The sequence below is a fragment of the Megalops cyprinoides genome, chromosome 1 (assembly GCF_013368585.1).
Source record: "Megalops cyprinoides isolate fMegCyp1 chromosome 1, fMegCyp1.pri, whole genome shotgun sequence".
Classification (NCBI taxonomy): Eukaryota; Metazoa; Chordata; class Actinopteri; order Elopiformes; family Megalopidae; genus Megalops; species Megalops cyprinoides.
In genome coordinates, this window is record NC_050583.1 from 41,692,211 (window position 1) to 41,708,418 (window position 16,208).

General features: G+C 45.7%; 1 protein-coding gene across 2 annotated transcripts in view; it reads right to left on the reverse strand.

Moving 5' to 3' along the window:
• The window catches only part of LOC118774491 (histone deacetylase 5-like), a 71,205-nt gene that overhangs the window by 35,199 nt on the left and 19,798 nt on the right, over positions 1-16,208 (reverse strand). The window contains exon 1 of one of the 2 annotated variants that reach the window (XM_036523838.1): positions 14,372-15,086. The exons of the other annotated variant lie outside the window; for it this stretch is intronic. Within the exon in view, the coding sequence (XP_036379731.1) occupies positions 14,372-14,522 (151 nt within the window). The 5' untranslated portion in view covers positions 14,523-15,086. Of the gene's footprint in view, positions 1-14,371; positions 15,087-16,208 lie in introns of those variants that run through there. 2 annotated transcript variants of the gene reach the window in all.

A 16,208-nucleotide genomic window follows, 5' to 3' on the forward strand; every position in this document is an offset into this window, starting at 1 on the left:
CTTATAAAGGCCATACGCTTCTATAGGATTTTTGATCTCTGTTCCCTCAAAGACGCAGCGCCTTCAAGGACTATACGTCTGAGGAGCCTGACGAACAGCTCTCATTTTAATCAAATAATCGGACTAATTGGGCGACAGCAGAGCAGGGGTGGGAGAGAGGGAAGAAGCCAGGAGGGACCGAGTTGCAGCCCACGTGGGGAATCCACCACGACGTCCCCAGTTCTGAGCCCCCTGTTGCTGCAGGGAGGCGCTCATCCGAACTGCCTGAACTGAAGCTCCTGCGTTTCCTGTTTGCTCATTTCCTCACATTAGCGCATAATGCGTCTGTTCCACTGATCGTGGAGAGCACCCCGCTACTTTAACTCCTGTACCTCCTCTCCTGTACTTTCCGCCGGCAGTGAAAACCTGCGTCTGTATCCCTCTCCCTCCTCCCAGTCTCTAACTCTTGTGAAGATGAAACTCTGAGCCACAGAGCCCAGTACCCGCCTGTGAAAAATCTAGGTTATAAATAACACTGGATTAATAATGCACACAGACAAAGCGGGAGGGGGATGCAGAGCACGCGCTGAGCTTTAAAAGCATGAATTTCAATTCTTGTTTTCATACATTGTTAGCCTGCTTTTCACCACCAATGTACCATGCAAAGGTCCTTTGGATGGCAGAATAAAAGCAAGAAAAAGTGTTTGGTTGGCCGTAACAAGCATGCATACATTTTTAAAATGCAAACAGTTCCAACTCCAAACAGGCATGCATGTTGAATGACAGTTTAAAGGTAAAGTATTCATGTTATTGATTTTCTTTAAAGCCCTCGGTACTCTTTAAGGATTTAATGCTGGCAAGGAATTCATATCCCTGTAAACAGCAGCAACAAAAGACCTCACTCTGTCAGTGTTTCACCCACCGGCAACGTTAGGATGCAGACCAGAGTTTGCCACTGTCACAGGAATGGCCCTGCTGCATCTTACTGCTGAGGTGACAACCCGTCACAAACACTGGATCGCTCCGGACAGCACCTTCGTGGAAACAAGCCCTCGTGTAGCAAACGGACACGCAGCGTAGGATGCTAATGACACGACAGGGGAAAGCCCTTACGTAACCTGCTTTTGCGTACTGTGTGCGTATACTGCTCTGCGTAGGCAGGCTTGTTGCAAGGCTGAAAGGTTCCCCTCTGTCAAGAGGAGGAGTTGGGAGGAGAGAGAGGAAGACTTTTAAGTTGGAGAGAGAGGGAGAGAGAGAGAGAGCACTCTTGCCGTATGTAGGTAGATAGCTAAACCACCCCCTCCCCATTTTCCAGCTGTGGCACAAGACGACAGGTACCTTTAAAAGCAGCAGCTGCCCTTGCACCCCAGCAGGCTCCAGCGTAGGAGACTCGCAAAGCTGACAGCGGTCCCCCACCTCCAATGTACGCAAGAGCCCCTCTCAATCTTCTGACTAAAAATAACACCACCACCATCATCTCTCACAACACAGAAGAAACTCGCCGCCGCACAGCTCTGACCGAACATGACAGCACGCCACACGCTTGATTCTAAGTCAACCATTCACCTGATTAACATGCATCCATGAGTACCCACGACCTGCAAGGTAAAGGCTGAGTGCCCCCTTTGGGTCTATGGAGTCCCTTGTAATAAATGTGGGCAGCCTCCTCATGAATGACCCACTTACTCGTCCTTTGGCCGAACATTGCAGGAGAGTTTCTCATTGTTGCAAAGGGACAACATCACTGTGAGGTTTCTGTGCGTGCTTCCTGATGTTAGACAGCCAGCAACTCTGATCCAAGAACAGTGATAAGGGTGGGGGGGGGGGGTTGCCAGAAAACTCACTATAATAGCTCAACGGGGATTAAAAACAGTGGAATTAACGGCATTTAGTTCACTGTCTAATCACCAAATGGACTGGACAGGGAAATCAGACTAAGCAGATTGTGGATTGCGGACTGGCCCTGCTGTGGTCAGTTAGGGCTGGCTATCAACTGCTCTAAGGAACCACAGGGGTGTTTCTGCTAACCCACCTTCGCTCTGTGTGTGTGCAACCCAATGATGCAGTCTCGCCAACTGCTTGGAACATCTTAAAGAGTTGAGCTTTTCTGTTATCACCTACACCCGCCTACATCGCCTCTATGTGATTGCTTTCTAGGTTATGGTGGAGGAAGAAATCCTCATGCTTGTGCCTTTGGTATCACTGCTTTGAAGAGTCCACAACAAAAAGCCTGTGACGACTGATGATTACACACAGATCTTGTGTACAGCACAGGAGGTTAAATACATACATGAATTATAGATTATATGAAAACAAAACAATATGTCTTGCTAGGAGCAACCATTGTTCAAAGTCACTGTTTGGCTACGGTATATTAAAAACAAACCACACCTATTCGGCTTGATTTAAACAGGCCAACCTGGTGACCAGCCAACATACAGCTAAGACTTGCCAATGGAAATGTGGGTATGGCTCTACACTCCCCGTCTCAGTACTGTCCTCATCCCTTACGGTGCCAAGGCAAAGACTGCATTTCCCAGAAGCTCCCAGGCACAGACCTGCTGGCACGATGACTGTCGCAGAGGGGGAACTGGAAAGGAAGACCCTGCCATGGGAAAGGTTTCAAGTTCAAGTTTAGAAAGGACGAGTGCAGAAAGAGAGACACTGCTGGGAGAGAGGAATGCTGAAGCATGCTCTTCTTATTCCCAACAGCATAACCCCTCTCCAGGCTCCCTCTCCAGGGAGCCATTTATCTTTCCCTGTTCCTCGTTTGCAGTCTGCTGTCTCTTTAAGCCATGATGCAACAAACAGATCAGGCAACAGGGAATCTCAGCCCAGAAAACAGAGGAATGGCTCCAGCCTTCTGCAGAGCCAAGTCACCAGCCTGACTGAGGCAGAGAGGTGACAGTGGCATGGATCCAGGCTCGCTGTGCTGGGAGATGGGAAACGGAGGTGCTTTGAGGACACCCATTAATATTCAGCCTTTACTCACACTCAGCCTGCAAATGGTGCAGAAATACGATGACTTAACCCCGCCGTGAAACGGGGGTGAGAACTTCCTTCAGCTGCCCTGACAAACAGATACGTTTTAAAATGCGAACAAATGTCATCAGATGCTATCCAACTGTCTGATGCACATCAGAGTTCGATCGCTCCTCAGATTCCATCAGTAAGCATGCTGTCCAGCAGCCTTCTGTCTATTCAAAAACCATCATTCCTTCATTTCCTCTTTCAGAAAAATGCCGCGTGAATGATGCTTTATGACAATTCGTGATCCCTGTGTATAAAAACCGACAGTGAAATCACTCATCATTCAAAACATGACGGGTGTTTGTCTCCCTTCATTTTTCTGTTCATGCCTGGCTGTTCTACTGTGCTTACATCATTGTCCATATATGTATTTATGTCGGGCAAGGCTGCACTGACTGTGTCTTTGGAAGGACAGAAAGCGAGCAGGAGAATATACTGCTTTCCAGAAATAGCACACAGCAGCAAGTGGGGGGGTGGGGGGGGTTGCCTTGTCAAGTTGGCTCTGCGCATCTTCCCCATCAACCATGTGCGTGCAGAGGCGAAATGGGCACATGCCACGCAAATGGGAGTCAGGCCTGAGACGGGCCATTCTGATGATACGGCACCCAGATAAAGGAGGGGAGAGAGAGAGAGCTCTGCAATATTTATGGCCTCTGGAACAGTTTCAGAGCAGCTTGGGCTTCACCCGGCTAATAAGAGAGACTGTAAATAGCACAGTGATTTATGGGCCCCAGGAACTCCGCTGCACTGCCAGACCTCCTCCGGCGGGGTAGCTCCTCGCGCTGGGAAAACAAAAACCAGCGGGCCTCCTGAGGGTGGGAAGAAATAAGGAGGTGCATGTTGGGTGGGGCGGTCGAGGGTCTGCAGGAGAGTGTGATTGCTGCAGGTTTAGGAAAGGATGCAGGACTACCAGTACTCAATTCTGCTCTCCTTTTCCCCGCTGTATGTGGCATGTGAAACTATATGTGAGGGTGACTGGGAAAAGGGGAAATACAGAAGGAGCATATTTTGCAGCTCAGTTTAAGGCTGTGCAAAGAGGTAGGCAGCTTATGGCAATGTTAACATTAATTGTTGAGAAGCAATGCGCCGTCAGACCTTAAAGCAGATGTGACTTGACCCCAACCTTATAAACATATGCGTCGTCTCTCACCTTTACCACGGAGGGAACCCACACTGAAGCCTTTATTTTTATCAACCAATAAAAAAAAGCCAACTTGAAATTCTTTTTGGTTTCCTCACCAACACTAAAGTATTCTAAGGCTCATACAAACTCATTTAGCATTCAAACAGAGAACATGGCTCAAATAACTTCGCTACGACTGCTAATGACCGGAGGGAGGGAGCAGCAATGTTTAAGGCATTGCTATCCGTTTCAACAGAAATCTTAGGAAATAATAACCTCCACATGAAAAAATCACAGATTATTGGTCCAAGATTGACCTAAGCATGTTGTGAAGGGTCACACCGAGACTGACTCATTGCAGGGAGTAAGACTTTTGTACTGACTCTTTGGAATGGCGGAAACAAGCTCACATTCTGTGGGTATAAAACTAAGAAACCAATGACAGCACACTTCCACTCCTGAGACAATTCTGTGCACTTCATTTGTATGCTAATGAGTGTAAGGCAAGGTGAGGAGAAGTATGAACACGTCACTTTGAAGGTTACTGTCCCTTTAAGTTACGCTGATGCTCCTTAGTGAGGCACAGCAACATCGTCCGGATGCCCGTTTTCCCCTCCTTCACTCCCGTCTTTCTCAGCATCGCGACTGAAAGACTGCCTGACCGTTCCTTTCCCCGCCACACGTGCGCAGGCGTGCACACTGCTCCGCGTTGGGACGGGTCCCCTGCGTTCTGCCGTGACCACTTTGTGCTCTCTCTCTCAGAAAAGCGCAGCACAAATATAACCGTCGGGAGATGCTAACACCAACGTGGCCTTGACCGTCCCCCACTGTTTACGTTGCTATAAACGCTCCTTCGCTGACGTCAATCACTTGCATGAGAAGAATTTTGTTTTCTTTCTGTGACTGGGTAAACCTCTCTGCGTGGTGCTGAATTCATTTCGGAACATTTTTTAGGGAGAGGGTTGCTGGGATATGCGCAAGTTCAAACACAAAAAGTGCAGCTGAAAAGTGCTCAGCCTGGGTCAACATGGGACGTGTTGTATACACAACGCAAACTCTACCAGATTATTCCCCAACTACTGCCTTACATTATCTGTTTATGATATGAGAAAAGGTCTCTGAAAAGGTCATCTGCATACAATATTTATAATATGAATAACACTGCCATGGCAGAGTGAAAATATTTGCAATTTTAAGAGTGATATGAGACCTGTAACTGGAAAAAAAGTATCAGAAGCCTTTACGACCTTGACACATGACATGGGAATGGCTTGAATTTTGGGGGAAAATTCAAGAAATTTTTGTCACTCCATGAAAACTGAGTCAGATACTGGAGTCTCCGTGAGACTGAAGTTTGACCGTGTCAACTGACAAACCATAGGGTTCTCTGTAACTGTGACACTTGAAGTTGAAACTGAACATAAATATTGTCCTCACTTGTCCCAGAGCCCTGTGTGTTTTCAGGTCACTAAATATCAAGGTTATGGAGGCTGCTGACTGTTTTTTTTTTTGTGATTTCAGGTCTCTCATGTGGCCAATTATGCATGAAAGATCAAACTTCACTCAAGTGTCACAGTTACAGAGAACCCTATGGTTTGTCAGTTGACACGGTCAAACTTCAGTCTCACGGAGACTCCAGTATCTGACTCAGTTTTCATGGAGTGACATGGGAATGGCTTGAATTTTGGGGGAAAATTCAAGACATTTTTGTCAAACTCCATGCATAACTGCTGGAGTTAAAGCTTGAAAGCACACCTTCACATAAAAGCCTCAAAAAGACATAACACTAACATCTAACATCACCATGAAATTGCTTTTTAAACAGAACTTACACATGGCAACATACACTGGCAATCAACTTGATCCAGTGTATTTTAACAAGTACATCTGAAAAATTGATGCGTATATATTCTGACAACCAGATGCAGAGAAAAGATCCCAATAACAATGCACTCAAATGCCTCTATTTTAATGGGCAGAGCACACAAATCTATGCATTTCAGCAATAGCCTCTGTCAGGATAAATATACATATTTTTCCTCACTGGTGTACTTTTTTGTAGTGTGCTCTTGTCAAATAGGTAAAGCGGAGTCTTGTGGATGAAGGTAAATCCCTAAAACATAACAATGAACTTTGCGCGTCAGTTCGTGACCCTAAATGGGCAGCTATGACTGGAGTCTCGCATCTGACAGATTCCAGACATAACAAAACTGGATGAACAGCAACATAAAGGTCTTCCCCCGGTAACAAAAGATAATGCATAAAAACAGGTTCAGATCCACCCCTGCAATAACTGGGTGAGAGTTCCTTCGTTCCAGTTCAGTGCAGTGGTGCCACACGTCATTCTGTGGTGGACTCCACTGTTTACACACCGTGTAAACATCCATGGCCAGCTCTATAGCAACCCTAATTCAATGGTTCCCAGACCCCGATATCCTCACTTCATGATTCACGCAGCTTGATTTATGGGTGATAAAAATATTGTCTTGGTGTTCAATGAAGTCAGACTATCTCTTGGTTAAAATGATCCCCATGCTTCTTCACCATTTCAACATTACTGTCAGCTGTGGGGTTCTCTCACCAGGCTGGGACATGTGATCCATGTCCATGCTCATGCGCAGACTCAGGCTTCAGGCAACAGCGCAGAACCTCATACTATGTGTGTTTTTACACAAGGTCCCATTTTGGTCAGCTTTAAGCCTCACACAAGGATGGACAGAACACCCTGTCTTTCATGTTTGATGCAGGGCTTTCTGCTCTATCAAAGACAAAACTCAGAAAACATCCCATACATACGGCCATATACTCAGATCCGATCTGCTTGCTTTAAAACAGGAGTCACCACTGAGGATGAAGTCTCTGCTGTGAATTGTGTGACGATTGTTGGGGTACAGGAAAACCAGGTGGGTGACAGCATCGGCACAAACAGATGAGTCGATAGAGGAGAAGAGGCAGAGCCCATGGAGACCATTGAGAGCCGGAGTTTCCCGTTCTGTCTGCCACCACGTGTCTCTGTGGAGTCTAGGGACAGCAGGGGGAAGGGGGGTGGCCTGGTTCTCTGAGCTTTCGGCAGGAGAAGGCGCCATCCATCATCTCCCAAGACACCTGCAGAGAGGTGTTCCTGCCCCCGTTTCCGTAGCACTGAATGCATGGCACTGCACGGATGCATGTCCACCTCCCCAGCACGTTCTTCTTTACGCACACACTGAGGTAACTGAGGCCCCCGCAAGGTGGTTGCATGAGAGGCAGACAGCTAACAGCCATAGCATATCGCAGACACATCTCCCCTCTTCGTTGATCCACACACCCACAGCAGACACTGTGCCTATACATTTCATGGGCTGTTTACGCTGAAATAATACCCCCGTCTCTAAATATACCCCCCCCCACCAGCCTTAACTGCACTACCCTAATAATGTGTTGGAGGAAGAGTTGAAAAAAGACACTTTGTGGGGTATTCTTAGAACAGGCGTGTGGTACTAACAACACGTGCACATTGGCAATGAGGTCACATATTAGCTTACGTTCTTGATGATAGCTGGAGTGTTTCTCCCTCTCTCTTTGTACTGTTAGCTTTGGGCTTTCACACAAGGGAAAGCTCTCATATTCGTCCCAGTTTTTGGAAACTGCCAGTCTGTATTATAGGAATGGAACTTGCATACTAGCGCCAAAGCTTTAGCTTTTACTTAAAATATTTCAGTAAATCTCACCGAACAGAAACAAGTGTGAATTCATGTTGACAGCATATGCCAGTTTTGTCCACCTCTGGGTGTCTAACAGGCTGGAGGGCAAAATAGAGCCAAGCATAATGATTATGACGGTCATGTGGTGGGTTTTCCATTCACAGTTTTTTTTTTTTTTTTTTGGGGGGGGTCTGAGGGTATGAAACAAAACATTAACTGGGTAGAAACCAATGCCTCTAACAAAAACAAATTGTGGGAAATGAACTCAGATGAAAATAATTATTGGTTTAATATTTATGGTTTAATATTTATGTACTCCATGTTTTGCTTTTAAATCCACCGCAGAACATGCAAAGTGTCTCCCTATTAGTATACCTCCACAGTGAGACTGAAAACTGCCTGAAAACAGTTCTGTCCCTGACAAGCGTTTCTAACAGAGCCTGGAGATACAGGACACTCTTTCACAGGGGAAAGGTGTACAAGTGGAAGGGCAGCCTGGGAATGCAGGATGAAAGGAGGATTATGGGTACAAGGTTTAAACATTTTTAAGAACACTAAAAATACTACCCCCCATTCCCTATGATGTGCCCCAGCGTCCGCAGAAGACACAAATGGACACGGAGGGCAGGCAGGGGCAGGTTTGGGAATCCTGCTCTGTTCCGCCGACCTCAATGAGGAGCCCAGACAGAGGTCAGTATACAGGGGCGGCATGCTGGGGGGACAGGGTGGGTAACTGGGCCTTTTTTAAGAACATCTTATTATAGCAGGCTCCTGAAAAAGAAAACATTCTCAGATAAATAAATCCATAGATGCACTTGCTCCCATGACCGCTTCCACCGTTTGGGCTCCCAGTTCCAGGTAGTAACAGATTCCTCACTGATTCTGCAGTTCCAGGAGGAAGCTGCTCGCAAGAGCTGATCTAGGACCATTTGTGCCTGTTTAGCGTATTTTGGTTAAGGTTAGAATTCTGGTTCAGGGAAATCTGACTCTGAATCGGCACTTCTGCCTTGAGCTCCTCTGTGCATGTGCCTGTGGGCCCCACCCTTGTCTGGTGCTGGCCGCACTCTGTCTATGTCTCTGAGTTCTGCACTGCAACTACTGCTGTCACCGCTGCCCTTTCTGTGATTCCCCTGGCTGTTTCTCAGCCACATTCTGCCTCGGTTCTAAAAAAGCAGTGACAGATTCGAGCTGGTGTGACACAGGAGGTAGGGATGCCCAAAGTTAGAAGCGTTTGAAGCTGAGGACTGAATTTGGGGACCGGGGGGGGGGGGGGGGGGGGATTACCCGGCCCTCCCAGGTGCTGTGGAATGGTACCACCCTGACAGCACAGCAGCTGGCCCAGATAAACGAGTACCCATGTTTTCCCATACATGTGTGTACCCCGGTTACACAGATAGGCTGTAATCAAAAACCGCATGCTATACTACCAGTGTATACTCATTTTGATCAAATGTAGTATGTAGTATACAGCATGCAAATGAAATGAAATTCCCAGTATGCCAAGGATACCCGGATGGCGTACTGATTTGGAAAAATATCCCAGTATGCATCAGACCAGTCTACCTCGCCTACAATACCCCATAAGGAAGTGCAGCTGTAGACGTCACAGGTAATTTTGAGGGTAAAAAGCTGAAAAACATGGTGGACAACAAGATGGCTGTAATGTTGGAAGACCACGCTGGCCATGTATTTATTAATTCATCATATATTAATTCAGTATCTAAGCATTTATACATTTATATAAGCATATATTTATTTGTATATATTTGTAATATATTCATAATTTATGCACTCACTTATAATTGATTGACTTGATTATGATGCTTTGAAATTCGATTATATGTGTAAACAAGTATAACACCATAAAAAGTTAAGCTTGCAAGCTAGCAGCGCAGGCTACTTACATTGTATTCATACTCAAATATCACGGCCAAAATGTTTTTGTTTTTTTTTTGTAGCAGCCCTTCTCCTCCTCCGTGCCACATTATGTGCCTGTACCACCGAAAGGTAAGACATTGAAAAGAAAAAACCTGAAAATACTTCAACTCGCGGATATTTTTCATGAACTCGTCAATACTTTTCACTCGTGAGAATGCTAGTGGCGTCTAACTGCAAAATACCACGAGGAAATCTGCACGTTTAAAAACTCGCAACGATTTCACACGACAATGTAACATACTACAAATGTAATCACTAATGGTCGCAGACTGGGTACTACACTGAAAAATAGCATACAGTATACAGTATATACTTATACAGTATATGTACGCAGTATGCAGTAGGCATTTTCGAATACAGCCATAGTTAAAGGGCAGGGCTCGGTGGCTGCTGGACAGGCCCATACAGCTGTTGAGGAGCTCTGCAATGGGGGACCATCCCAGCGCAGGCGCAGCATCCCGCCCAGAGCCCGGCAGGATGCAAGGGCTGGAAACCCTCTGCCTTTTTTCAGAGAAGAAAAAGTCACTCTCCCACTGAAGAGCAGCTTCTGTCTGCCAGCCCGAATGGAAACACCTTCCGCCGTGTACTTAAAAAGCAAACAGCGAATGGAATGTGCTTTTGCCGAGAACACATTTTATAAATGGTTTAAGGTCCACTGAAATTGTGTCACGTTTACTCATTGCTCAGCTTTGTACGCTTGTAAGCACTTCAACCTATGTCTGTACATCTTATTTAGTTCATTTTTTCTTGCTGTTTACTGGCTTCTGTATTAACAAATGGCCCTCCTAACCTTCTAGTTCTTCTAGTTTCATCCCACTAACCAAGGCTAGTTTTAATGGAAAAAGAACATTATGTAACCACACTATCTGCCTGTATCTATGAGACAGCGCACAGTTGAGTAAACACTTAACAGTGGAAGGGCAGACATGGAAACGCTCTTGCGGTTGGGAGTGTCATGTTTTTTTTTTAACCAGATGAAAACAAAAAACATAACATAACATAACACAGTGTCCTGATGAGGAGAGAGGGTGGTAGGTCCAGCATGGCTGAAAACCTTGCCCAAAAACTGGCCTATTTCCTTCGACATCACCGCAGATCATTGTGCGGGACTGCCGACAGATCGATGCTTTGACTGGTGCGTGGAACATGATGGCTCTGTAGATGCACAGCAGTGGTGACAGCGGCTGCAAGCCCAGGGCTGGGAAACATCCACAGAAGAGCAAAAAGGAGCTATGTGTCTACATGTCAGGGAGCCATACACTGAACTGACTCCAACCACAACAGGCCTTGTTTTAACATCACTGCATGGGCAGCGGTCAGGTAGAATTTCGTGTATGAACAGGCTCATAACAGGATACAAGCACACCAGCTATGCTGATCCCTATCAGTCCTCTTCTGTTAGTGAATTAAAATGTGATGGGATGGTGCTACAACACATCTGAGCGCAGACACAGATCCTGCTCATATAAGGATGCCCAGTCCACTCAACGCTGGCAGCCTTACAGTGAGGGATTAGTGCACTTTCACAGCAGCATCAGGTGTGGGGAATCGATCACAGCCAATCGGAATCAGTGGCCCCAGTCACATGACTGTGCAGGGCTGGCCTCTGTGACTCATTCCATGTCTCTTTCCCTCTGGTCTCTACCAGACCTCTACCACACGGCAAAACCTGTCTCATGTTCATAGCGCTTAAGAGAGGAGAGCCCTGAATAATTCACGCCTGACCCTCTTAGCGAGGCCCACCGGTTTATCTGTGCACCGAGTCTTGCATTATCAGACTGAGGCACGAATGTCTCCTTTTATATTATCCGCTAGCTAAAGTTATTTTATTTTGAAAGCTCTTGTAATTTAACTTCGATGTGTGGGCTGAGCAACACACGATGGGCCGTGATGAGTTCAGAGATCTTATGTTTGTGCTCAACGAAATACCTGAACGACAGTAACATGTCAGAGGAAAGGTAGCGACAGCTAAAGCCTTGTCTGGAATTGTGGAATTTGCACTCATTTGCAGCATACACTCTCAATTTATATTGATATTTGTTTTCAGCAAAAACAAAAAGCTTTTACTAATGGAGATCAAAGGAAAGAATTTTGTGCCAAAATGAAATAAATGAATTGAAATTTAGTGACTTCTATCCTATCATTTTACATTACAGAAGCAAAATAATTTTAATCGCTCATGTGCCATGCTATGGGTAATGTAATGTCCTTACTTAATACACAACTTTTAAGTTTTCCTGGTTGTCCAGTCCTGAATTTATCGGAAGAAAGTGAATGACCCCTCCACACACAGATGATGCACGAGTGCATGCAGGTCCATGACAGATATTTCAGACAGTGGCTAGGCTTCAATTTTTCTGTATTCCACAACATACACACTAAAATGCTACCACCCCCTGATCACTAAACTACAGACTGTATGTAGATCAGTGTTCACTGCAGCGCTTCTACACTGACTTGCTCTTTTCTTTGCTGATATAATGCACATCTCTTCTGGTGTCTTCTCCTCGCTAGCAAAACACTCTCAAAAACAGATGGTATTAATGACCGTAGCTGACCACGCGGTCACAAACAAAGGCAAACGGAGCCTCAGAATTTCAAACCTGATTTCGTCATGGTCACAAACTACAATAAGATTTTTAATGATGGGGATATATGTTTAGTGGTCTGTCTGAATGTGATGACATCGTCATTTAAGAACTAATCAGCCAAAGTATAGTCCTGACAAACTTTAGTCACAGTGTGGCCGATAAACTGCTTTGTGTGATGATAGGCTTACTTTAAAATAGGATGATTAAACAGTGGCATACACTTTTCTTTTCTTTTTATTTTTCCTCTGTATAGCCTGCTATATTGTTTAGAGCCTTTCTACCCCTCCCTTGGCCAGCATGCTCATCTATGGGCAGATGTACTCTTCACATCAGCATGATTTTCCACATTATAATACCATTTTCTATGGCTTGTGCCTTGGCCACACATTAACACTCATTAATGATGACAAACATGAGATAAAATGTTGTCATTCATTAAGTTGCAAATTTTTAATCCAACTAATCCCCAATTATTCAGACGATCTCCGGTGATGTTTTACATTACATAATTAAGGTTCAATTACTTAAAAAGAGCTTGTATTTAAAGCAAGTCCATTTTGCCGACCTTTCACTGTGGTTCCATATTAATGCTTCCAAATTAGGCTCCTGTAAATTTACCGCATTTACGCTGTTTCAGAATTGCAGCGAGGTTATATGTGGACTGTCTGCAGCGCTGAGCTTAAGTACAAAAATAACAGTACCAGATCTGTCCCTAACAGTGACTGTCAATCCTCCCTGACAGTCGAGCACCTGGTGAACCACTTTCTCCAGCCGCACTAATGAGCACTAAAAAGTGTGTAAACACTAGGACAATCAAGGCAAGAGAAACAACTACAGATGCGCCACATATATTCATCAGAACTTACACTGCTTTTCCCCACAATCTGCATGTTGGGATTACTATGGGATTGTGTATGTAGAGGTCCCTGGTCAATGAACACTGTTACTAAGAATAAAAAGAAAGAGTCAAGGTAAAAATAAATAAATAAATAAATAAATAAAAACTGTGCCTAGTGGGGATCTGACATTCATCACTGTCATTCTCACTAGTGACATCACAGACAAGGGACTTATAAGTATCCTCCTGTGGGGGTGGAGGGGACGGGACTTCTGCCAGTGAAGCCAGAGCAAAGTATTTGCCACAGTGTGTTTGTGTGAGCTGTTATGCTGTTATTCTGTTCTTCCCTTCACCTTATAAGGGCTTGCATTCTGCCCTTTTCCTACGGACCTATTTTTATTAGCGCATTACTTGTTTTGATTATGTGGGAGCCTACACTAATGCATCCATGTGGAACAAAGGAAGCTTTCACGGACAATGGCTTTTGACGGCAGCGGCTGTTTTCCAGGTCTGAACGCACCTCAGAGGATCTCCTGCGTGCACTGTCAGCGCACGCAGACAGAAGTATGCACAGGGCGAAGTGCCCAGACCACAGGCCCCTCTCATTCCATTGTGATCAGTGAAGCAACACAGGTTAACCGAACAATTACAACGAGCAAACAAGGAGAGGACCGGGAGAAGACACTAGAATTTTCAATCAGGTTACCAGTTGTATCAGCAAGAAGTGATGTTGAGAAAATCATGCCAAACAAAGACCAAAAGAATATGTTTGAACATTTTAGTGACTTCTCAGCTTACATATGTGCGTACGTGCGTGCACATGTATAAATAAAAGGAAACCTCTAAATATATGAGCTATAAGGTTTCTTTTTCGTAGAGACTTAAGAACAACATATGTATACACGATCACCTGACAACATCCTGATCGCTCTTTCACACACGAGCCTGTTGTACCATGACTATGATGACTAGCCACCTAGGATGATGCCATTTCTTCCAATGACCACTTGCACATCCATACATGTACGTCCAAACATAACGGAGTAGTTTAGCCAGACAAACAGCCTCTACAACAAGCGCACTTCTCCACCCTTCCCAGTGTGCCAGTTCTACCACTTCTGTCACTCTCTCCATCCATTTGCTCCTCCACCCCCTCTTCCTCCTCCTCCTCCTCCTCCTCAGGACTCACCGCTGCTGGGGACGGTGTGTATCCGGGTTGCAGACAGCAGCCCCAGTGGCTGCTCCCTGCCAGACACCGCGTCCGAAGAGAAGCAGGATTCCGTCTCGTAAATGGTCTGCAGCATCGCGCACAGCCCTGGTACGGTGGGCCTCAAAAGCATGCCAGTCTAAGTGCAGCGAGCAGAGAAAACCAGAAAACAAACAACTTCTGGATGATGAAGCTGAAATTTTAACTAAACAAACAAATGGGAAAAAAAACAGGAGGGGATGGCAGAGGACGTTCTTTAATACCGTAACTAAACGTCCGGACCACCGGCTGGCATTTGTTTATATCCAAAGACGAGTTCAAAAGTAAACAGAGGCGGGTTCCCAAGACAACAGAAAATTTGATAAGAAGAAAAAAAAAAAAGTAGCCCGATAATGTTGTGGAACACAATTAAGCTTAAATGTTAGGAAACAACATCTAGCAGTGGTTCCTCAAAGGCTCCCAGGACAGCTGACGGGAAAGTAAACGGGGGATAGGGGTGAGGAAAGGTGACGACCCGGCCAAGACCTTGGAGAACACCAGGGGGATCTTTGAACCAGAGAAGATCAGGGGATCTCTAAAGTGAAGGATCCACAAACGAAATCCATATTCATACTTGCTTCTTTTACTGCCTCCTGTTGAAACAGCAAATACGGCTAGGCAGAGTCAGGTAGGATTCCCATCCAGACAGAGTGTCCAAAAGCACGTGCACGTTCCTTCGCCTCCATTCCGTACTCTCCAGGGCTCTCACAGCCCTAAAGCCCTGTGGGGTTGCCAGGTGTGCTTGGAGGAAAAAAAAGGAAAGAAAAGAAGAAAAGAAGGAAGAACTCCTTCTGGAACACAGCAGCTAAAAAATCTAAACAAAAACAGAACTCCTGAGATCAGAGATCAGACGGCGGCCAGGTCGGCTGTAACCGTGTCGGAGAAGAGCTGGGTGTCAGGAGCAAGACCGGCCAGACGAAAGGCAGTGTGAGAGTGAAAGCGGATCGCTGACTCAGGAGCAGGCTGGCCGGCAGGCTTCTCCGACCTCCCCCTCCTCCCTCTCCCTTTCCAACAACGCAACGCTCTGGTCACAATCCCGTTAAAGAGGAAACCGCTCTGACAACAGACCTAGCTACCTCTGCCAAGGAGGAAAAACTCTGATGGCAGACACTCAAAGGTGGTGTTGTTTTGTTTTGTTTTCTGTTTTTTTTTTTTTCTTAGTTTCTTCTTTCATAACCATCCCCCCCACTGGCTTGTGAAGAGTGGATGGATAGGAGGGTTGGGGAGTTTACAAACAGACTGGGCTGTTCGGCAAGCCAGGAGGCTGGAAATAGAAGCGGAATGGCAGAGGAGAGGGGAGGGGCCTGGCTATAAATAGAGCGGAGAGCCGAGCGCTCACAGCGCGCCAGGGAGGGAGGCTCGTTCCTGCAAATGGTGCAGGCCAATCAGGAACTTCCCCCACAGCATGGCTGAAGCGGGGGGTTCCTACCTGCATTGGTGCAGTAGCTGGATTTAGGCACAGAGCCACACATATCAGACAGATACATACGTTGCATGCAAAAACACACCCACTCTCTGTCTTTCTCTCCCTCTTCGTCTCTCTCTCTCTTTCACACACACACACACACACACACACACACACACACACACACACACACAAACACACACACAGAGAGAAATCACAATAGAATACAATCCAATCCAGTACACTAGGATACACTAGGATAGATTCCACAAGGAGCAAATACTGTATGGGACGTGAGAAAAAACACACATACATGATTACATACAACATCAGTCACATCCTCTATAATAACACCCACTTAAAAATGCAATGTGA